Genomic DNA, 20,504 nt, shown 5'->3' on the forward strand with positions numbered 1-20,504 from the left:
CATCTGTTGCTTTCCCGTCCAGGCTCGTTCCCCTGCCCTCCTTTCTATCCTGTCATACCATCTCTCGCCAGGTTCCATCACAAAGCTTGTTCGAAAGGGAATGCATGTGGCAGTGCAAAGTCGCTATTGCGCCGCGGCGGCGCGCTTCTTGCCCGCCTTGAACCGCTCGACGGCCTTTTCTCGCCGCCGCACCGTCTTCCTGCGCTTCTCGATCCCGGCGCCCCTCCGCGGCCCGACGACCTTTGGCAGCCGCGGCCTGAATGTACCTCCCGCCCCTCCCGCCGTCGCCGCACTCCTCGCCGCGCCGCCCTGCTTCTTCGCAAGCTCCTTCTGCACGAGCGCCTCGACATCGGGCACGTCGTCGGCCCCGCCGCCGCCTGCTGCCTGCTGCTGGGCGCGGCGCTGGAGGCGCGCGACGGTGCGCTTGGCGGCGCGGGGGGCGCGCGCGCGCTGCTGGTCGGCCTTTTTCCGCTTGGGGCGGAGCGACGCGGCGAACGAGGCGCGGAGGAGGGTCGAGTAGGACGAGATGAAGGCATCGGCGTCGGCGGGCTGGACCTGCGTTTGCTCGACGGGGCGTAGATTGAGGAGATAGAGAGACGGGGGGATAGCGACGTGAGTGAGCAGGCATGCGAGGTGCGAGACGAGGAGAGAGCGCGAGGCGAGGAGACGGGAACGCACCACGGTCGAGATGTTGACCTTCTTGCCCTTGTCCTTGCCGTTGCCCTCGGTCGCACGCACCAGCAGCGGCCACTCGCGGTCCTCCTCCTCGTCCGCTCCTCCTGCCCCCGCATCGTTCATCTCGACATCTCCTCCTGCTGCCGCGCCAGCGGCAGAGGTGCTCGCTTCGGGCTGGTAGGTGTCTGCGAGCGGTGCGTTTGATACCCAGGCGAGGCGAGGCGAGTGTGAGGAGGTTGCGGAGATCAAGGTCAGCGGGGTGCTCGACTACGGCGACTCGCGGCCGGAACAGTGCGTACGGCGTTTCTGGGTGATGAAGACGGTCCCGTGGTCCTTCTGCGCTGCCAAGAGCGCTTCTAGCCGAGTGAGGAACTGCGGGCGAGGTGGGGAGGACGGTCGTGTGCGGGCAGCAGAGCGAAGGGACAGCGCAGGGAACGTCAGTGGGGCTCGCACAGGAAGAGTCGCACACGGCCCACCTCGTCGTTGGAGAGCAACATCACAGGCGGGAGCGACGCGTGGAGAGGACGAAGACAGCCCCCTCCGAAGCTGATCTCGAGCGAGACGGCAACTTCTCGAGGGGCAGGCAAGCTTGCGTCTCTACTGCTTCAGACGCGGTCCACACCAGACAGTAGATACAGCTTTGCACGCGTCACGAGTTTCAGAGTCTACGGATGCAGGCGGAGCAAGGCGACGAGAGGTTGCACAGGCAAGCAGGCAAGGCTCACGCCGACGCCTCGCTGTGGTGCTTGAGCGCGTCGCGGAGCTTGTTCGGGTCGGCGCCGACGACGGTGCCGACCTTCTCGCCGTTCTTGTAGAACGCGAACGTCGGCATCGCCTTGATGCCAACCTCGCCGGCGATTTGCTGCTCACACGGGACGACGTCTCGTCAGTTCGGGCTCTCGACTAGAAGCCGGGGCACGACAGGCGCACCTCCTGGTCGTCGACGTCGCACTTGAAGAACTCGAGGTCCGGGAAGGTCGGCTCGAGCTTCTCAAAGACGGGGCCGATGACCTTGCTGTCAACGGACGCGGTTGTCAGCGTACCGTCCGCAGAGAGAGTTCGCTCGCAGAGAGGGCAACGTACCAAGGACCGCACCTGCAGGGGAACGAAGCGAGTGCGATGGGCAATATGTCAGCGGCGTCGCGAGGGTGTGAAGACCGAGAGGGGAGCGCACCAGGTGGCCCAGAAGTCGATGACGACGAGCTTGTCGGTCGAAGTGGCAGCCTTGAAGGCGTCGTACGAGTCGAGGGTCTTGACCATTGTGTGTGGACTGAGGATCCGCGATGGAGAGGGTGCGAGGTGATGCAGGGAGGGGAGGTAGGAGAGGAGTGCGCGCGGAATCGGCAGTGTCAGCCCGAGTGAAGTGCAAGAGGGCAAGAGAGCTGCTTGGAAAGTGCACGCACGTCTCTGGTGTGTGAGGGCGAGAGCGTGAGGTAAGCACGTCGACAGCGAGCCGGCCATCCCGCCGCCCCTCTGCCTCGCACCTTCTCGAGCCTATCCTGAGCGAGCCTCTTAATTGGACACCGCTTATCTCATCTTTGCTCCGTCACCCAGCCGTGCGATCCTTCGGCGTAGCTGCGTGGCGTAGTCTCGCCCTTCGCCCGCTCTCGCCTCTGGTGGTCATTCCTGACCGTTCGGGGCGCGACTTGAGCTCGCTCAAAATGCTCAGACTCGATCTTGCGCGCAAAGTGCTTGACCGGCGAATGCAAGCGCACTCGCTCGTCTGCTGGCGCCAGCGCGAGACCCCTGCCAACTGCCCGGCGGACGCTTCTTTGCCGGATCTGGCCCCGTCTTGCGCTTCCTGGCGTCTGCACGGGTGCTCTTGCTCGACACGGTCAAAATTGACCTGTCGCCGACCTTGACTGCCCCTGTTTCAAGTCTCGTGCCGCGCGCAGAGACCTGCTAGATCTCGACTTCTGCATCCACCCGAGTCGTCCTTCCAACACGCAGCACCGGCGCTCGGCGACTCCTCCGTCGACGTGCTGTGCTCCGCTCCTTTTCTTGGATGCGAGACCGTGCACTGTGCGTCTCGCCGTGATCGAGCCGCTCGTGCACGTAGTGCCCCCGCAGCAGCTGTCCGGGCAAGCCGAAGGACCGCGGTGCGCGTGCACCTTCTCCCACGCGACTCGCAAGCTTCGGAAGATCCCGCGCGAGCGAGCCTCTGCGGCACCGATGCGCGCCTCGAGTCGTTACAGTCGCGCTCCCTCCTGTTGCCAGAGCGCAGTACCGCGTCCGGAGGGCAGACAAGGAAAGTGCAGGGGTTCTATGGACGTGCCGGCCCACTGAAGTTCCAGATCGACGTGCAGGGGGCTACAGGAGCAAGCGTCGTGGCGAAAGCAAGCATGAGAACAAGACTAGAGAGCGATGTCGAAGGAGGACGGACGGACTGCCTCGACGAAGCGCGAATCAGCACCTTCGTGCGCACGCCCAGAGCGAGTAAGCTAGCGAGTCAAGCACAAGCCACCAGAAGCAAACGACCAGAAAAGTCCGAATAATGGGAGCGCTCGGAGCGAAACCAACGAGTGCTCATGCAATGACGCAGTCTGGCACCTTCGGTACGCCGTCCGGACCCAGCTCCATCCCTGCGAGGGGGCATATGGCGCGTTAGGTACGGACGAGACAGCGCGGCATACGAGGCACGGGGGTAACGGATCGGGAGCGCACCTGGCGGCATCTCGCCCATGATTTCTGACGGCGGCGCGCCGCACTCGTTCATCTAGCTCCGCCGGTGCGTCAGAGAGGCGAACTGAGACCGTACGGAAAAGAAGGGAAAGCGAGGACGCACCTTGGCCACCAAGTCGACAACCTCGTCCATCCGCTTCTGCCGCTTGCTCTCCTCCTCGGCGCTCAACTTTGCGCCCCCGTCTGCGCCCGCGGCCTGGTCGGCGCCGGGCTCCTCGAACTTGGCGACGATTTCGCGCACGATGCCGTGCTGCTTCTCGTAGCGCGCGAGGTCGTCGGCGGGGAGGGTAGAGCGGTGCTGCGCGAGGTAGGCGGGGTACTGTGTGCGAGAGGGAGAGACAGGCGCGTCAGCGGCGACTCCAGCACTCTGAACGACCTGTAAGCCTAGTTGAAGCTCTCGAGGAGGAGCGCAGCGGCACGCACGCACCTTGTCGGCGAGCTCCTTGAGCGGCTCGTACAGCATCTCGCGGCTCATGAGCTGCTTCATCATCTCGTCGAGCATGCCCTGGAGGCCCTCCTCCGAGTCGAGGTCGCCGAGGTCGGGCATGCCCGCGAGCTGCGCCAGCATGGCCGCCATGCCCGCGTCGCCGCCGCCGGCCCCACCACCCGCTCCGCCTGCTGCCGCGCGCGACGACTCGGCCGCGGCGGACGAGTCGCGCAGCTTGGACATGGACGCGGCGATCGCTTCTTGGAAGTTGGCCGGCTGCGACGGCGCCGCTGCGGGAGCGGTTGCGGCGGAAGCGGAAGACGACGAAGCGGAAGGCGCGGCCGGCGTCTTGGCCTTGGTCGCTGCGGGCGCTGCTGCGCCTGCCCCGCCGAGCCCGAGCGCGGCCATGAGCGTGCGCAGCTCGTCGTCTGCGCCCTCTGGTGCGCCAGGCGCGCCGGCGCCTGCTCCGGCTCCCGCGCCGCCGCCGCCCATGAGCTCCTCCATGACGCGGCGGAACTCTGCCTCGTCGAACGCGTCCTCGCCGGCGCTTTCTGCACTTGCGCCCGGCGCGGCTGCTCCGCCGCCGAGGTTGGCAAAGAGGGCCTTCATGCCCTGCTCGAGCTCCTGCGCGAGGTGCGGGTCGAGGTCGTCGTCGTCTGCGCCGTCCCCATCTGCGGGCAGGGCGTCGTCGTCCGGGTCGGGGAAGTCGTCTTCGACTTGTCGAGAGGGTGCTGCGCCAGAAGCGGTCGAGGCCGCGGCGGGTGCAGACGAGGAAGCCGGAAGCGAGGCGGGAGCCGGAGCAGCGGGTGCGGCGGGCGGGCGCGAGGGCGCGGGCGCGGTGAACTCGTCGAGGACGTCGTCGAGGTCATCGAGGCTGCGGGGGCGTGCGAGTCAGTGCGGTCTGCGGGGCGGGAGAGGGGCGACGAGGGGAGGCGAGGTGGGGAAGCGGGAGAGCGCACTCGTCGTGGTCCTGTGCGGGAGTGGGCGGGGCCATGGCTGCTCTCTGGGGTGCTGGAGGGCGTGCTCGCTGGCCCTGAACGCGTCTGGGCGGGTCTGAGCGGGGATGCGCGTGAAAGCGGAGCAAAGGGGACGCGGCCGCGACGAGGCGACCACAGCCTCGCACCCTCGCAACCACGTGCAGACGCAGCGAGAACACGCACAAAGCAGACGAGTAGCGCTCTGCACCCTCGCTGCACCACTGCAACCCTCGCCCATCCAACTCGAACGCCGTCTTGTCGCCTCGTCTTCGCCGCCAAACCTCCAACTCGCTCACACCGCACAGAGCAATCGTGGGACTCGGCTAGTCCGACTCGAGCACCGTACAGCACTCGACTGAGCGGCCATTCGCCTCCCGATCGCGCGTCCGCCGTCTCTGTCTCCTCGGCACGCCAGACTCCGCTCCGACCCTCTCTCGCCTCCGCATCCGCGCTGAACCAGTCAGTCTAGCTTCCGAGCACCATTTGGGACGCTTCGGAGTCTCCAGGGACCGCCACAGCGGGTCTCCGAGCGAGCCAGGGACACCAGAGCCCAGACGGACCGTCTGCTCGTCCGTTGGCTTCGCAGCTCCTTCGTCGTCAGGGAGGAGCGGACTGCCTCGACAACAGCACATAGATCTGCACGAGTACCAGAGTCTGACCCGCCGATCTCCCCTGCGCAGTGGCCGACGACCTCTCCCTCTCGTCGTCTGCTTCGTACGCCAACTCATGGATCTCGTGAGTCTCGTTCGCTCTCAAGTCTCCCCGCCATGCGCCCGTTGTGGCGGGCGCGTGTGAGTGCCGTATTCGGAGGCTTCCGGTTGACTGACACTGTTCGAACCCTACTCCACAGCTGGTTCCTCGCGTCCAAGGGCAACGAGTACTTCTGCGAGGTCGACGAGGAGTACATCCTCGACCGCTTCAACCTCACGGGCTTGAACGCCGAGGTACAGGGCTACTCGGCTGCGCTCGACCTCATCACCGACACGGCGGGTGCGTCCACCCGATTCTCTTTTCGTCCTGTCCGGAGCGGCTAGACTGACGCGACTCGCTCGGCAGCGGACGAGGACCTGAATGACGAGCAGCGGGAACACCTCGAGTCGTCGGCACGGCATCTTTACGGCCTCATCCACGCGCGCTTCATCATCACCTCGCGCGGCCTGTCTAAGATGGTGCGCTTCCCCTCGACGGCACCCTCATAACGCCTCGCCCGCTGAACACTCTCTCGCACTTGGCAGATCGAGAAGTACAAGAAGGGCGACTTTGGGCGGTGCCCTCGCGTGCTGTGCTACGGCCAGCCGCTCCTCCCGCTCGGCCTCTCGGACCTCCCGTACCAAAAAGCCGTCAAGCTCTACTGCCCGCGGTGCGAGGACCTGTACTCGCCCAAGTCGTCGCGCCACGGCTCGATCGACGGCGCCTACTTTGGCTCGACCTTTGCCCACATGCTCTTCATGGTCTACCCGGGCATGATCCCGAGCAAGAGCGTGCCCGGCGCGGGCCAGGGCGCCGGCGGCCAGGCCGGCCTCGTCGGCGGGCCGGGACTCGGCGCCCAGGCCGCGGCCAAAGTCGAGCGCGTGCGCCCGCGCATCTTTGGCTTCCAGGTGCACGAGCACGCAAAGCTCCTCCGGTGGCAGGAAAAGGTCCGCGACCGGTGCGTCGGCGCGACATTCCCCCCTCTCCTGCTTGTAGTGCACAAACTGACTCCTTCTGGGGCGGATTCCGCGAGACAGGCAGATCGCGCGACTCGAAGACATCGAGCGCGGCGGCCAGATGGACTAGCGTCCCTCCTCTTCTCCCTCGCACCCTCGCACTAGCCTAGTTTCTGTACTTTGTCCTGTCTGACTTTTCGGTGTAACCGTCTACTTTGCCCTTTCCCTCACGAGCGCTCCTGCCGCAGCAGAGTCGATGAGTCTGGCCTGGGTCGTTACAAACGCGCCGAGAAGTACAAACATCGAACGAGGCGAGAGACATGCGGTTCCGGTGGGACGGGAATAACTGGAGTTGGGGTTCGTCAAGGGGTATCGTGTTCGGGTCGTGAGGGAGGGATGATACGGCAGGGAGGGAGGGGGTCGTTAGAGGTTGACGAGCTCGAGCAGGAGCGAGTCGAGGCGCTGTAGGCGGTCATCACGCACGTCAGCATCCGCTCAGACGGAGGAGGGTCAGCCAGAACGCACCGCATCGAGGTCGTTGAGCGCCTTGGCAGGCGCCTCGTAGAGCGACCGCACCTCGGGGTGCAAGTCCTCGATGTCGTCGAGGTCGCGCCCAAATAGGATCTCGCTCGGCGAGTCGCGCCCGCTCCCTGTCGGGTTCGCCGCGCCGCGCCGAGCGGGCCGCGCGTCGGCCTCGACGAGGGCGGCGAGCGTGTCGAACCCAAAGTCGTCGCGGTAGACGATCTGCGGGCGGTGGTTCGAGTGCGCCGACGTCGCGGGCGTGAACGCGTGCGAAGACGAGCCCGCCGTGACGGGCGTCGAGAGCTGGTCCGTCCCGGCCGCGGTCGACGTCGCCGACGAGAGCGACGCGATCGAGCCCTTCTTGACGTGCTCGATCGCGGAGCGCTGCTGGTCCCGTTGCGACTGCGGCGGGACGAGCGGCGAGCCCGGCCCGCCCTGCCGCGGACTGCTCTGCGAGATGAGCTGGTCGATCGAGGGCGAGTCGCGCAGGCCCTCGCTGAAGGGGGACCGGCGCCCGGACAGGACCGACGCCGACCGCGCCGAGACGCTCACGGGCGACGTGCGCCCGCTCGGCGTCGCGCTGCTGCCGCCGTTGCTGATGTAGGAGCGTGGTCGCCCTGCTTGGCTGCCCGTCGGCGAGGCGGCCCGGCGCGCCTTCTCCTCCTTGACGCGCTGGAGCACCCGGTCGAGCCGCTCCTGCAGCGACTCATTCATGACCGGGCTCGTCATCGGACGCGGGCCGAGCGCGCTCCGCAGGTGATCCTCGTGCGGCGCGCCGTCGGCAGCACCCGAAGCCGTCTTGGACGACGAAGACGAGTCGATGCGGTGCAGTGCGGTGCTGCCGGGACCGTCGATAGCCACGTCGGTGCTTCTCATCGCATCGATGGCACGTCGCTCCTCGTCCTCGTCGTCCGACGTGAGAGGTCCTTCCCGCAGCGAGCTAGTCGCGGTCTGGAACGATTCGGCGTCGGTGGTGGTCGCGGCAGAAGCAGCGCGCGACATCTGCGAAGTCGGGCGCTGCTCCGGCACGCTCAGCGTCGGAGTGGCCGCCTCGAGTCGCTGGTCCTGCCATTCGTTCTCGACGATCTCGCTGATGTCGACCTCGGTGCCGTCCTGGTGGACAAACGAGTAGCGCACCTCCTCGCCATCGCCATCGCGCTGGCTGCGGATCGTGCCCTGTCCAGGCAGGTTGATGTCGAAGCCCTGCTCGTCGTTCTTCTGCGCCGAGAGGAGCGCCCGCTGGTTGGCGCGCTGCGCCGCACGCTGCGCAGCGATGAGATCGCGCTGGCTCGTCCCGCGCGAGGCCTCAGGATTGGGCGACGACTTGAGCACCTCCTGCTCCTCCTCCGCCTCGGCTGCGCGCCGCTGCTGCAGCTCCTCGAGCTCGTCGATCGTCTGCGGCAGGGAGCGGCCGGACGCGTGGGGGCGCAGCGGCGAGCGACGAAGGATGAAGACCGGATCAGACGGCTGCACGTCCGTCGAGCTACCGAGGATGAGCGTCGCGTCGGCCGAACGGCGGCGGAACTCCTTGGAGGAGCGGTCGTACGCCTTGTACAGCGGCGGAGACGAGTACGCTTCCAGAAGCCGGGTCGACGCATTGAGGAACGACTCTGCAGCAGCAGAAGGCACTTGTGAGGCAACGATCGTGATAAACAGGCAAAGAAGACGTACCGCGGTTCTCGCGCTGCACTGCGAGACTGTACTTGACCCTCGAAACGCTCCGACGGCGCGACACGCGGTCTTCGACCTCGTCTCCGCCGTCAACGACGCCATCGACGATACCGAAGCGGTCGAGTGCCGTCTCGATGACCTCGCTGACGTTCGCGTTGCGCGGGAAGAAGATGATCTTTTCGCGCGCGTGAGGCGAGTGGCTCGGCTCGGAGAAGCCGCCATTGCGCTGTTGCCGCTCGGCAAGTACCGCTCGAGGAATGATGGCGTTGCTGGCGGGGTCGAAGACGACATTCTCGGGGAGGTCGGACGGGTGAATGAGGAGGCGGACGGCGAAGCGGTATGATGGTGAGGCGGAAGAAGGGCCACCGAGCTGTGGCGTAGCAGTGTGGTCTGACGCCGTTTCGTCACCGACAGACTGCGCCGAAAGAGAAGTGTCCTGGCCGTTGTCCTCCGGTGCGGTGCCGACGAGCGGGGAGGAAGGGCTGCCGCGGCGATGGAGGTAAAATTTGACCGCCGAGTCGTCGCTCCAGTCGTTCACGCCCGACCGCGTGATGGCCGGGTTGAGCGAGAGGTTGCTCGAGATAGAAGTGATGCTACCGATGGACGAGCGCTTGACGCTGGGCGGGAGCTGGAAGCCCTCGTCGCCAGCACGGTCCGACAGTTCCTCGAAGATCTGCAACGGGTTCTCGGAGTCGTGCAGCGGGCGCTCGTCGCCGCCGAGCTCCTTGACGGTGAGGTAGAAGTCTTCGCGAGTGAGATCCGCGCCCGTCAAGCGGAAGCGCTGCATCGCCTGCTTCACGAGGTCGGCCGCCGTTGTCGACTGGTTCAGCAGGACCGTCTTGAAGGTGGCCTCCGAATCGATGTGCGCGCCAGCGAATACACGCATGACACTCAGCAGCGGGACCTCGAGACGCGGGATGCTCGGCGAGCCGATGAGGCTGCCCGGCCGGATGCGCTGCGGCGGGGCGAGCGAAGACGGCGAGGCGAGTCCGCCGTTCGGGCCGATGAGTGTCGAGGGGTGATTGAGGAGCTGAAGCGAGTTGCGCTTGCTGTTCGTTCCGTCGACGAGGCGGGATGCGCCGGACCCGGAACTGGCGGTTCGCTGCATCGACATCGGGCCCTGCTGAGACTCGTTCATGACGAGCACGCCAGGTGCGCCGCGCGGCGTCATCGTGTTTGAGAGGTCGCCAGGCGAGCGCTGTACGCCGTACTGATGGAACAGCGCCTGCTTCGCCTCCAGCTCCTGCTGCCGCAGCGCCGCATCCGTCGAGAACATCGACTCTGCCGTCGTCGCGCCGGGCGTAGGCGACTTGGCACCGTGCCCAGACGAGCTGCGATCCGCCGATGAGCGCGGCGAGCCTGGACTCGACGTGCTCCTTCGGAAGGCAGCGGTAGTCGGGCTCGGGCCAGCGCTGTCTTCCGACGTGCGAGGCGCGTCGCCCGAGCCCCCTGCTGCGGAGCCGTCGTCGCCCTTCTTCTTCTTGTCCTTCTTGCGGAAGAGGCCGAGGATACCGCCGCCGCTCTTGCGCTTCTTCTCCGACCCGCTCCCCGCATCGCTCTTCCCGCCGCTGCTCGACAGGCGCTTGCCCGGCGCGGCACCCTCGCCGATCGACGACCCGCCCGTGTCGACCGAGTTCATGCTCGTGTCGGCCTCATTGCCGACGCCTCCGGGGCCGTAGTCGAGGCTGCCGCGACCCTGCGCTGCCTGCGCTTGAGCCACCTGCTGCTGCTGCTGCTGCTGCTGAGCCGCGATCTGCTGCTGTTGCGCCACCATGCGCTCGTACACGAGGTCTTCGCCGGCCTGCTTTGTCGGCTGCAGCATGCGGTTGTACCGCGGGTCGCGCGGGTCGACCAGGTCGACTCCGCGCACCTTTTGCGGCCCCGGCTGGTACGACGCCCCGCTCGTCGCGCTCGCATACGACGCGCGGTCGCCCGGCGTGAGCCGTGCAACGAGCGGGTCCGCGCCTGCAAAAGTCGACGAGTCTTCGCCCCGCGCGATGGGTGGCGTGGCGGTGAGCTTCTTCGTCGGCGCTTCGGGGTCGACAAAGTCGTTCTCGTCGAACAAGTCGCGGCGCGAGCTGGTCGAGCCGGTGAGCGAAGGAGGCAACTTCTGCGTCGGGGAGAGGCCGACGTCGGCGGGGCCGCCGGTGCGAGGCGAGGGATGGTCGAAGGGCGAGAGGTTGCGCTGCTGCGAAGGCGAAGGGGACTGACGCGTGCCGTTGACGGGGCTGAGCGCACCTCGCACCGGGTCTGACGGCGATCGCGAGCGCTGCTGCTGCAAGTCGAGGTCCCGCTGCTGCTGCTGCTGCTGCTGCGCCTGCATCTCGCGCTCGCGCGCCCACTGCGCTTCGGCCGCGGCAGCCTGCTCCTGCGCCTGCATCGCAGCCGCGCGCTCGCGCTCCCAGTGCTCGCGCCCGGGCGCACTCGTGACGGCCTCGTCGTACGGCGAGTGACCGCGCCGCGCCTCGGCCGTGTTGTCCTCGTCGTCGGCATCTTCGTCCGCCGGCGCCGGGTGCTGCACGATCCGGGGCGCCTGCTGTCGGTGCTGCTGGCGCGCAGTCGATTCGTCGCCGTCGTCCGAGAACTCGCTCTCCTCGCCGCCGCCCTGCACGCCCTCGTCCATCTCCTCTTCCTCCTCGTCCTCTTCGTCTTCCTCGTCCTCGAACCCACCACCTTCCTCGTGCTCGCCCCCTTCGGCCATCATGCCCTCCTCGTAACCGTCCTCCTCGTCGTCGGTCGTCATGCCCGTCGCCGAATGCGCGTAGTACGTCGGAGCGGTGAAGAGCACGACCTTGGCCTTGCTCGACCCAGGACGCGCGTCTGGCTGTGGCGAGATGTTGCGCGGGTGGTCCTTGTGCGAGGGGGACGCGGGGACGCCCTTGGCGAACGGATGCCGCGACTCGTGCGGATGCGGTTGCTGAGAAGGAGGGATGCGGCCGATGAAGCGCGTCTGCGCCATCGTCGACGTCGGGCCGCTCAGCACGTCGGCCTGGGTAGCAGAGGTGAGCTGCGAAAAGGAGATCAGCACGGGAGTGGCGAATCTGAAGAAGCCCTGCGTACATCGACGTTGCGGTGCTTGTTGAGACGGGCCAGCCGCTCCCATGGGGTCTCGATGTTCTCAGCGGGAATGTAGCCGATCGCCTGCGTCTTGAGCACGCGGACGAGCCACCAGTACGAGTTCGAGTCGTCGAGGAGGAGAAGCTCGTTGCCTTTGACAACGCTTGCCTGGCCCTCGACGGTCGCGAGAAAGGTGTGCAGGGCGTAGACGAGGTTGAAGTCGATGTCTTCATCGGGGATGGAAGGCGACGAGGATAGCGAATCGCTGAACGAGCCGGTGTCGTCGTCGATATCCTCCTCCTCACCCTCAACACCGCCCGCGCCCGTCTGATGCTGGTGGTCGTGCATCTCGTCCGCCTCGTGATGATGATACTGGTAGTGCGCGCCGCCCTGCAGCGCCTCTGCGACTTCGTCGTCCGACCCAACCTCGTCTCCTTGCTGGCCGTAGCCACCATACTGCTGCTCGTGCTGCCGCTGCTGTAGCTCGCGCTGCTGGAGCGCCGCGGCCTCGGCGGGGCTCAGCACGCCGCGGTCCGCGTTGCCTACCTCAATCGATAGGCCGCCGTGGTTGCGGAGCGTGCGAGTGATCGAGACGGGCGCTGCGCCGGCGTGCTGGTGCTGGGCGTGGAGATGGTAGTCGCTCGCGAGCTGCCCTGCACCGTAGCCGTCGTCGTAAGCTGCAGCCATCGAGGACGGCGGCGCACGAAGCGGAGTGGACGAGTGCCGGCTCGTTCAGCGGGGCGGTCCGAGGAGAGTCGTAAGCTGCGTGACAAGTGTTCTGAGCTCTGGTCTCGCTTGGACGGTGCAGACGGGCAGGTGCTCACGGCGTGCGAGATGAGCGAGATGGGGAGTGGGGCGGACAAGCAGAGCGCGCCGTCGCGCAGGGGGTCTGGTGCGTAGCGGTGGTCGTCAAGGTGGTCGTGCCAGTCTGTCACCTGCTCCCAAGCTGTCCTTAGTGCGGGTCGGCGCCGCCTGAGCGTTGAGAGCCTTGTCGTCCGTGAACGCGTGAACACGGCTCTCGCCCTCGACGCGCTCGTCCACTTCCGCTGGACGTGCAAGCCTGCGACCAGCATTGCACACAGACTCTCTGGCTCTGCTCGTGCTGCCCTCGACCGCCGCCTCCGCGCAACCCTCGTCGCTCTCTCTTTAGGCCCTTCCTCCGAGGCTCGTTCACATCTGCTCGACCGCACTCGCACACAGGCAGAAGAGCGCCACATCGTGGTGCTTCGTTCTGTGACGTGAGAGCACTCGCTGTAACGAGACTCCAAGGCGGCTTGCGGCTCGAGTCGTCTTGCACCGCCATGCCCGTCGTTCTCGTCCTCGTCTCCTCGCACGGACACTCCGCTCGTGCTGTGCGTCTCCTCTGAAGCCGAGTCGTCTGCGCTGCCTCTCTCTGCTCTTGCATTATCATCCGATGCCAGACTTGGAGTGGCCCGTCCTGCTCAACTACATCGAGAGCACGCTCGTCCGCCGTGCTAAGGCCGCCAAGCGCGATGCCGGCGCCGCCGAGCAGGAATGCGAGGCGTACTGCGCCGATGTGCGGACCGAATTCCAGCAATTGTGGAACAGCGCGACATATGAACAACATGACCACGCCCAAGAGTGCTTGGACAAGGCCTACGCCCTCGTCAACAAGCACCACCGCATGAACCCTTTGAAACTGTTGGACGAACTAGTGAGCCCACCTGCCTTCTGCTGCTCTTCAACTCAAGCTGATACAGGCTACAGCCGCCGCCCGAAGACTACTTCCACCGCAGAACTCCGGTGCCATACTCGGGCAGGGACGCGCTGGAGCGGCGTCTTGACCCCGTGCGTTCAATCGAGTGACCTCTAAAATCTGTTGCCGACGCTGTCATGAACAGCTGCCAGGTCCGGCCCCAACTAGCGGACAGACGGCACGACGTCCGAAGCGCCCTGCTACGCGGACGCATGAAGAGGCAGGGCGGTCCGTAACAACTCGATCTCTGCAGGTGCGCACATGAGAGTGGCTCGAACGCCACTTTTCTGACCCGTCGAACCTTGTGATAGGCCTACGAATTTCCGGCGCAACCGCGAGCTGCCGTCTGGCAGCTCCTGAACAGGTTCGACGACGCCTATAGGAGGCGCCAGGACCGCTCCGGGCAGCCGAACTGGCCGAGACAGTTCAGGGCGATGCTTTTGAACAACATGCGTTATGTCGGAGAAGTCGGCGCAAGGAATGCGTGCTTCCACCTCCACAGCAATATCCAGCTACTCAACAACTACAGTCATTCGTTGGCGCAAATCTGCAGCGAGTGGGTGAGCCTGCTTGCTTCTTTTGTCCTTTCTTCGACTCAGTGTCCTCGCGCCAGACACCGCCGGAGCGGCTGTTCGACCCTCAGCCGACGTTTCCGCAGGAGCGTCGGAGCAGGTCTCCGCCTGAGCAGCGTCCGCTCTCGCCCGTGCGTGCTTTCCCTTCTGAAATCACAGCATGTGGTCTCACCTTGGAGTGTCAGCGTCGCTCGCCTGTACACGGCTCGTCTTCGACGCAGCCCATCCACGTTCAAAGCGACAGTGGGAGCGACAGCAATGGAGAAGGTCCTGATATGGGCTCGCAAGCCGAGCCAGGCTCGTGCGCCCCTCTTCCCCTTCCTTCTTAAGGCCTAGCCCTTTGACCGCTCCGACTGTGTGCAGTCCTTTCCACGTCGCCTCGCGCTCGCAGCCTCCTTCGCACTTCTCTCTCGACGACCTGTCCAACCCTTCCTTCGACCCTATGGATTTCGTTGACGACTTTGACAGGATCCCCGATCCGGGAGAGCACTTCAGACGGTGAGGTATCCAGGGATCTAGAGCTTGGAAGGAGGAGGCGTCGAAGAAGGCCGTGCAGCAATTTTATCTCTTCGAGTCTTGCGCTCTCTGCTCTCCGCTGCGCCCGCGAATGTTTCGCCATGCTTAATGTCAAGGAGACTATACGGAACCCGGAGCGGCGCGGGAAATAGGGCGGAGGGATGAGAGGCAGATTCCGCTGTTCCTAGGCCGCCATCGCGCTCGACTTGCCCATCCCGACACCCTTCGGAGACTCGTCAAACTGCACGCGATACGTGCTGCCCGGCAGCTGAGATGCGACAGGGAACGCGCCGCCGACACTGACGCCCGCGTTGCTTGCACCCTTGCCCGACACCGAGCCGAAGTCGTCGTCTTCGGCCTCGATCTGCATCTCCTGCCGCACCGTGACCTGGACGGGCTGGTCGAGGCCGCCGTTGAAGCCGCCGAAACCGCCGCCGAGGCCGCGCTTGGGGCGAGAGAAAGTCGACTCGTCAAAGTCGCCCGAGCCGTGCGCGGAGCGAGAGTTGAGGGTCGCGATGAAAGAGCCGGCGTCTGCAAGTAGTTTTGCGTGTGAGCGGGCCGTTGCACAGCAAGAACCCGATTCAGGCTGGGCCAACGGGCAGTCGTAGACGACTGCGGCCGCCGCTTTTGACAGCTGACGGCGACATCAGCACGCAGCAACGAGTGACTCACAGATCTTGACCTCAAGGAACCCGATGTAGACGTAGTAGGTCGCGGAAGGGTACTGCGAATACGTGATGAAGAGGACAATCTGCGAGACGGCCGCGACGGCGTTGACCTGCGCCGCTTTCAACACGACGTGCTTTAGTTGGCTGTAGCGCATCGGGCAAGTCAGCTTCTGCATTCCTCGGTCTGTCGGGTGTCAAAGATCAGGGCGCGGTACGGACTCACGTGCTCATCTTGACGTTCGCAGCCTTGACTTCGCGACGGGGGGCGATGACCAGATACCAGACGAGGCCAGCGCTGCGCAATCGGATTTGTCAAAAGACGCACTGTAATGGTCATGTCAATGCCGCTAGAACGTTGGAGCAGGCACGCACGTCGTACACAGATCTGCAAGGGCAGCGCCAGTCAGCGCTACTGACGGCAAGCACGTACTCCTGCCTGCCTCATTCATCGGCACAGAGAGCAACGGCATGTACGCACCCGTGACGAGCAGACCGATGTACCACGAATACGTGACGGTCTTGAGCTTCGTGAACGCAAGGATCGAGTCCTCTTGCGTCAAGTACCACGTCATGTACGACGAGCACGAGTAGGTGCACAGGCTTAGGATGACGAGGACGCCGACAGGGATCCACTGCCCGCCAGACACGGCATAGACTGGGGAAGCAGGGCGGATCAGCAGGAACCGCCACGCAAGTTTCGCAGCGTGAAGAAGACGCACGACGGTAGTAGTAGAAGAGCTGTACGAGGAGCACCGCCGTCGCCATCAAGGGAATGTACACGATGAGCTCCCAAGGCATTTCGACGAGTTTCGTCGGCTGGACAAAGTAGGTGACACTCCACTGTTTGCGATGAACTGGTCAGCCAGTTCTTCATGATTGTGCCGCGCGCCGTTGCCCACCTTGTAGGTCCAGATACACTCAAAAAGCGTGTCGGCGATAGACCAGATCACGGCAGCAGCTACGCCGAGGCGAAGCCACAGCCGATCCTTGTGAAACTTAAGAGCGTAACGAGCACCCATCGCGCAGACGAGGCCTGTCGCCATGCTTGAAAGGCATGCGCCCACGATCTGTGGGGCGAGGAAGAGGTCAGCGCTCGTGCGAAGCCCTTGGCGGGCGACCGGCGCGCACGAGAGGTCCGACGGTGGAGGCGACCGACATCGTCGCCGTCTCTGCTTTGCAACGGAACGCCGCAGGAAACGGCGGGAGGAAGAGCACGGAGCGAAGACAAAGTCGCCCGCAGGGTGTGCAAACCGGACATCGGGCCGAGACGGACGCGAAGCGCACTAGCGAGAGGAGATGGTGTCGAAGAGGGCCAAAGCGCGGGCTTTGCACTCCGCACGCTACGACTGCCAAGCTTCCTAGCCAGACGGAACAGCAAATTGCATGCACGTCGCAAACATTCGATAGAGCTTCCGAGCAAACCGCCGCCATCTCCGGTAAAGCGGAGTAGTGAGCAGCGGGCAGCAAGACTTCCGGCGAAAGCGGGACAGTACGCACGACAAGACCCACTGTGACGCGACTAAGATGGCTCACGCCTAGCGACGTAGCTGTCCAAATGCAGCAAAGGTGCAGGGAAGAGGACAAAGCGACCGGAGCTGGGGGACATGCCGGGACGGACGTCTGCCCGAGAGGAGATACGCCGAACAGCGCCAAAAAGAGGAGAGACGGTGCACGCAAATCGCCGTTCGTAAGCAGTCGTGGACTGACAGCCCAGCTCGCACGGGCAAACTTGTCCACACCGCGTGCAGGCGACGGTTGCAATTAGAGGAATTCAGCGGACAGGCGAAAGGACGTGACACGGCGACATCTGACGCAGCTGGACTCGCGCAGGTCCTGACGGCTCCCATGGACACTTGCACTGACGAGCGGCCTCGGCAGCTGCGCAAGTATGCCAAGTAGTCGCGATGCCTGATGAAACGGGAGGACCAGCAAGGAGCGTGAAGCGGACACGCCGTCCGGCAGCAAGCGATCACGGCACAGGGTCAGCAAGCGAAGCTCTGCATGAATTGGGAGCAGGAAGCACTCCGCCTGATGCGAGGGAACACGGAAGTCGGGTCGGCAAGCGGCGAAGAGGCGATGAGAATGTTGGCGCAAGTCACGCTCACTCGACTCGCTCAGAGCCTCCAGTGGGCGGCTAGATCCTGCGGTCAGACCTCCAGCTGGACACTCGGACGACTCGCGAACCACTCACAGCTGTTTGTCGCTTCTCGACCTCGCCTCATCCTGCCTTGCCCCGATCGGCCAAAAGCCCCGTCCTCTCGCCGGCTAGAAGCGCTTGCCTCGCCCGCCAGAGTATTCTGTAGATCCGGACAAGCTCACCGACTGTGGTCGGGCCAAGCGTCATCCCCTTTCGACCAACCTAATCCGACCCTGAGCCATGGGCAAATCGTCCAACCCCGTCGACGCGCACCGCAAGGCCCAGCGCAAGGCCGAGCTCAAGAAGAACAAGCAGAAGCGCGAGCATTCGCGCGAGGTCGCGACCGTCAAGAAGGATACCCGCCGTGCGTTCCATCCCTTTCGTCTCCCTCCGTTGTGGCACTGCAAGCTGACTCTGTCTCTCTGGCGCGGTGCAGCCCTTGAAGCCGACATCCGCCGACTGAGCGCGCAGAAGAACCTCAGCAAGGCGGACAAGGACGAGTTGGCCCAGCTTCGAGCCGAGGTTGCGCGCATCAACAAGGCCAAGCACGACTGTATGTCGCTTTCTCGCTGGATTCCGCCGTGAGAATGAGGCATTGACGTCCAGACATGGCCCACTCTGTCTCGCAGACGTCGAAGCGCACCCCGAGCACCGCAAATTCGTCTTCCCCGACCGGCCTGAAGATGCCAAAGCGGAGGAGGCGAGCGACAACACGCCCGGGCTGTACGACAAGAACGGTCGTTTGAAACATCCCGAGCGCTCGCTGTACTACGACCCGGTCTACAACCCGTACGGCGCGCCGCCGCCGGGCATGCCGTACCGTGAGAAGCGTCAGTCCTGCTGGTTCATCGTGCTACCCGTTGCACAGCTGAGTCTTGTTATTGCGCAGCCGAATTTGCGATGGCGAGATTGGGCGTGCCGAGCGCAGCAGAGCTGGCCGCTTTCCAGCCCGTCGTCGATGCGGCAGAGGAGGACGGTGCGTTCGGACCTTGCCTCGGCCATTTCACAGATGTTGACGTCTACTTCGCTCTATAGATACAGAGTCGGACGATGACGATGATGACGATGACATCGCCATGCCTGAAGGACCGCCGCCTGCACCTCCTGCAGAAGACGACTCGGACGCTGATTCGGACGATTCCGATGGCATTCAACTTCCGCCAGGACCACCTCCGCCTCGATCAACAGGTGCGTTCTTCTCGTGCAGATCTTCATAACTGCGGGAGCCGTCCTGACCCTCCCAACTTGCCTTCTCGTAGCGCAACCTGCTCAGACCACCACATCCCGCATCGCAATCGCCCGCCCTACTCGACCGCATGCCTCTTCCTTCTTCCCTCCTTCCCAACCGCACGCACTTCCACCTCGCCCGAACTTCCCGCCGCCAAAAAATGCGCCATCTGGCCCGCGCAATCCGCACCAGCAGCGCCACCTTCCCGCGCGGCCCGCCCCGCCCGGCGCGCACATGCAGGACCCGCTTTCCGAAGGCGGTCCGAACCGCGCGTACCAGCAGGGCGCGCCGCCGCGCTCGTTCGGGCCGGAGCAGCCCCCTCCACCATCTCCCGCTGCGGCCGCGCCCCCGAGCGGGCCGAGCCCATTCCTGCAGATCCCGGGCGCGTCGGCCGCCTCGACTGTTGCCAGTGGTGGTGGGCCAGGAGGTAGTGCGACCATCTCTGCGGCGCCGCAGCTGCGCGACTTCAAGAAGGAGGCGACCGCGTTCGTGCCCGCTGCGATGCGAAAGAAGATGGCGCAGCAGAAGGCGCAGCTCGCCAAGGCGGGGCTGGGGAGCATCGACGCCGCGCGAGGCGTCGGCGGAGAAGAAGGCGCGCAGGTCGGGCAGGGCGAGGGGCGAAAGTCACTGCTGGACGAGATGAGGGAGCGAGGGATCGGCGTACCAGGCGGCGCAGGCGCTCAGGGTGCTGGAGCAGCGACGGCAGGAGAGAAGAAGCCCGACGCTGGGATGGAGGATTACGAGCGCTTCAGGGCGGAGATGGGCTCCCTGCTCTAGAGTAATTGAGGCAATGAAACGAGACCGAGAGTCTTACACGATACAGACTGACTGTACAGATTCTAGCGCTTCTTGTGATGCTGCTTCTTCGCCTTGGCCTCCCTCTGCGCCCGTTTCTTCGCCGCCTTGGCTGTCCTGCGCGCCGCCTTCGCCCTCTTCTTCGCCGCCCGTGTCGCCGCCTTCTTCTTGCGCTGCAGCATTTTCTGCGCGAGCTTGTTCTTGTGTCTCTTCGCCGCTTCGACCTGCCGCAGTCGATGAGCTTGAGCGTGCGCAGCTTGGCGCTCGCGGTGCGCCTTCGTCTTCGCCTCGTGCTTGTGTCGTCGCTCCTCGTCGTGCGCGGCCTTCTCCTTCCGCTTCTTCTCCTTGAGCGCCTGCTTGTTGCGCCTCTGCTCCTGCTCCTTCGCCTGCTTCGCCTCGTGCGCTCGACGACGCTCTGCGCGCTCGTGCTCCGTCTCGCCTTGTAGACGCGCCTCGCGCTCGGCGCGCTTCTTGACACGTTGAGTCGCCTTGTCCTCCTTGGCCCGGTGCGCGTTCTCGGCGACCTCGGCGGGCGTCTGACCGTGCTTGTGCGCCTTGTCCGCCGCCTTCTGCTTCTTTGCAGCCTTCTCGGCGGCCTTCTTCGCCTTGCGCTCGCGCCGTTCCTCGTCGAGCCTGGCATGTCGCTCCTCCGCCTCGGGATCCGCCTTCGCTTCGGCCTTGCGACGTCGATGCTTCTCGGCGGCGACGTCCGCGTGATGCTCGTGGTGCAGCGCTTGACGCTCAGCTCTGGCCGCCTGCTTGACGGCGTGGCGGTTGCGCACAGCGTGGTGCTCGCCGAGCTTGGCGTGGTCCTCGCGATGCGCGAGCAGCTTCTTCTCGTGCTTGTCGTGTCGCTGCTGCGCCGCCTCGAGCGCCGCCTCTGACTCTGCCGAGCCCGTCTCGCCATGATGCCGTGCGGCGTCGTGCAGCGCGACGACCAAGCGCTTGTGCTTGTGCTCGCGGCTCTTGAGGTGCGCAGCCGAAGCGTCGTGATCTGCGGTCAAGGCAGGGGCCCATGAGAGCGAGTCTGAGGAACGAGGGCAGGTGACGCACGCTGCAAGACCAGGTGGCCCTCGCGAGAAGCCGTACGTTTGTCCGCCGGCAGACGGTGGAAGCGGTCGAGGGTTTCCTTCGTCTCTACGCCAAGCGACATGTACTTGAGAAGGTCAGTCCATCGTCCTACGAAGTAACCACGAGACCAGGAAGAAGCGCAC

General features: G+C 65.1%; 9 protein-coding genes across 9 annotated transcripts; 3 read left to right on the top strand and 6 right to left on the bottom strand.

Annotated features, from left to right (window-relative positions):
* Nucleotides 1–123: 123 nt before the first annotated feature.
* Nucleotides 124–1,172, bottom strand: SRP14 (RNA-binding signal recognition particle subunit SRP14; the record flags this gene model as incomplete). The annotated part of the gene is made up of 4 exons (XM_076647995.1): nt 124–555; nt 679–860; nt 975–1,047; nt 1,152–1,172. The coding sequence occupies 4 exons, from the start codon at nt 1,170–1,172 to the stop codon at nt 124–126; spliced, it is 708 nt and encodes a 235-aa protein (XP_076506504.1).
* A 224-nt stretch (nt 1,173–1,396) lies between these two features.
* Nucleotides 1,397–1,935, bottom strand: JCM10292_001139 (thioredoxin family protein; the record flags this gene model as incomplete). Its single annotated transcript, XM_076647996.1, has 4 exons — nt 1,397–1,537; nt 1,606–1,690; nt 1,759–1,770; nt 1,850–1,935. 4 exons carry the CDS (start codon nt 1,933–1,935, stop codon nt 1,397–1,399), a joined length of 324 nt encoding a protein of 107 aa, XP_076506505.1.
* Nucleotides 1,936–3,201: 1,266 nt separating this feature from the next.
* JCM10292_001140 (peroxisomal biogenesis factor 19) lies at nt 3,202–4,778 on the bottom strand (the record flags this gene model as incomplete). Its single annotated transcript, XM_076647997.1, has 5 exons — nt 3,202–3,257; nt 3,340–3,391; nt 3,461–3,676; nt 3,785–4,658; nt 4,744–4,778. The coding sequence occupies 5 exons, from the start codon at nt 4,776–4,778 to the stop codon at nt 3,202–3,204; spliced, it is 1,233 nt and encodes a 410-aa protein (XP_076506506.1).
* Nucleotides 4,779–5,528: 750 nt separating this feature from the next.
* On the top strand, nt 5,529–6,537 carry JCM10292_001141 (casein kinase II subunit beta; the record flags this gene model as incomplete). Its single annotated transcript, XM_076647998.1, has 5 exons — nt 5,529–5,539; nt 5,612–5,751; nt 5,818–5,930; nt 5,997–6,409; nt 6,489–6,537. 5 exons carry the CDS (start codon nt 5,529–5,531, stop codon nt 6,535–6,537), a joined length of 726 nt encoding a protein of 241 aa, XP_076506507.1.
* A 293-nt stretch (nt 6,538–6,830) lies between these two features.
* BUD14 (protein phosphatase regulator BUD14) lies at nt 6,831–12,344 on the bottom strand (the record flags this gene model as incomplete). The annotated part of the gene is made up of 4 exons (XM_076647999.1): nt 6,831–6,869; nt 6,933–8,539; nt 8,601–11,607; nt 11,661–12,344. 4 exons carry the CDS (start codon nt 12,342–12,344, stop codon nt 6,831–6,833), a joined length of 5,337 nt encoding a protein of 1,778 aa, XP_076506508.1.
* A 727-nt stretch (nt 12,345–13,071) lies between these two features.
* JCM10292_001143 (uncharacterized protein) lies at nt 13,072–13,484 on the top strand (the record flags this gene model as incomplete). Its single annotated transcript, XM_076648000.1, has 2 exons — nt 13,072–13,332; nt 13,386–13,484. 2 exons carry the CDS (start codon nt 13,072–13,074, stop codon nt 13,482–13,484), a joined length of 360 nt encoding a protein of 119 aa, XP_076506509.1.
* A 1,162-nt stretch (nt 13,485–14,646) lies between these two features.
* Nucleotides 14,647–16,288, bottom strand: JCM10292_001144 (DUF6534 domain-containing protein; the record flags this gene model as incomplete). The annotated part of the gene is made up of 8 exons (XM_076648001.1): nt 14,647–14,993; nt 15,135–15,274; nt 15,354–15,425; nt 15,503–15,515; nt 15,609–15,785; nt 15,850–15,970; nt 16,030–16,197; nt 16,259–16,288. The coding sequence occupies 8 exons, from the start codon at nt 16,286–16,288 to the stop codon at nt 14,647–14,649; spliced, it is 1,068 nt and encodes a 355-aa protein (XP_076506510.1).
* Nucleotides 16,289–17,507: 1,219 nt separating this feature from the next.
* JCM10292_001145 (uncharacterized protein) lies at nt 17,508–19,272 on the top strand (the record flags this gene model as incomplete). Its single annotated transcript, XM_076648002.1, has 6 exons — nt 17,508–17,631; nt 17,704–17,820; nt 17,897–18,097; nt 18,157–18,243; nt 18,303–18,455; nt 18,527–19,272. The coding sequence occupies 6 exons, from the start codon at nt 17,508–17,510 to the stop codon at nt 19,270–19,272; spliced, it is 1,428 nt and encodes a 475-aa protein (XP_076506511.1).
* Nucleotides 19,273–19,334: 62 nt separating this feature from the next.
* JCM10292_001146 (uncharacterized protein) lies at nt 19,335–20,443 on the bottom strand (the record flags this gene model as incomplete). The annotated part of the gene is made up of 2 exons (XM_076648003.1): nt 19,335–20,284; nt 20,344–20,443. 2 exons carry the CDS (start codon nt 20,441–20,443, stop codon nt 19,335–19,337), a joined length of 1,050 nt encoding a protein of 349 aa, XP_076506512.1.
* Nucleotides 20,444–20,504: the final 61 nt, after the last annotated feature.

Source organism: Rhodotorula paludigena (assembly GCF_050403205.1).
Source record: "Rhodotorula paludigena JCM10292 DNA, Rt_paludigena_JCM10292v1_ctg12, whole genome shotgun sequence".
In the NCBI taxonomy this organism is placed as follows: Eukaryota; Fungi; Basidiomycota; class Microbotryomycetes; order Sporidiobolales; family Sporidiobolaceae; genus Rhodotorula; species Rhodotorula paludigena.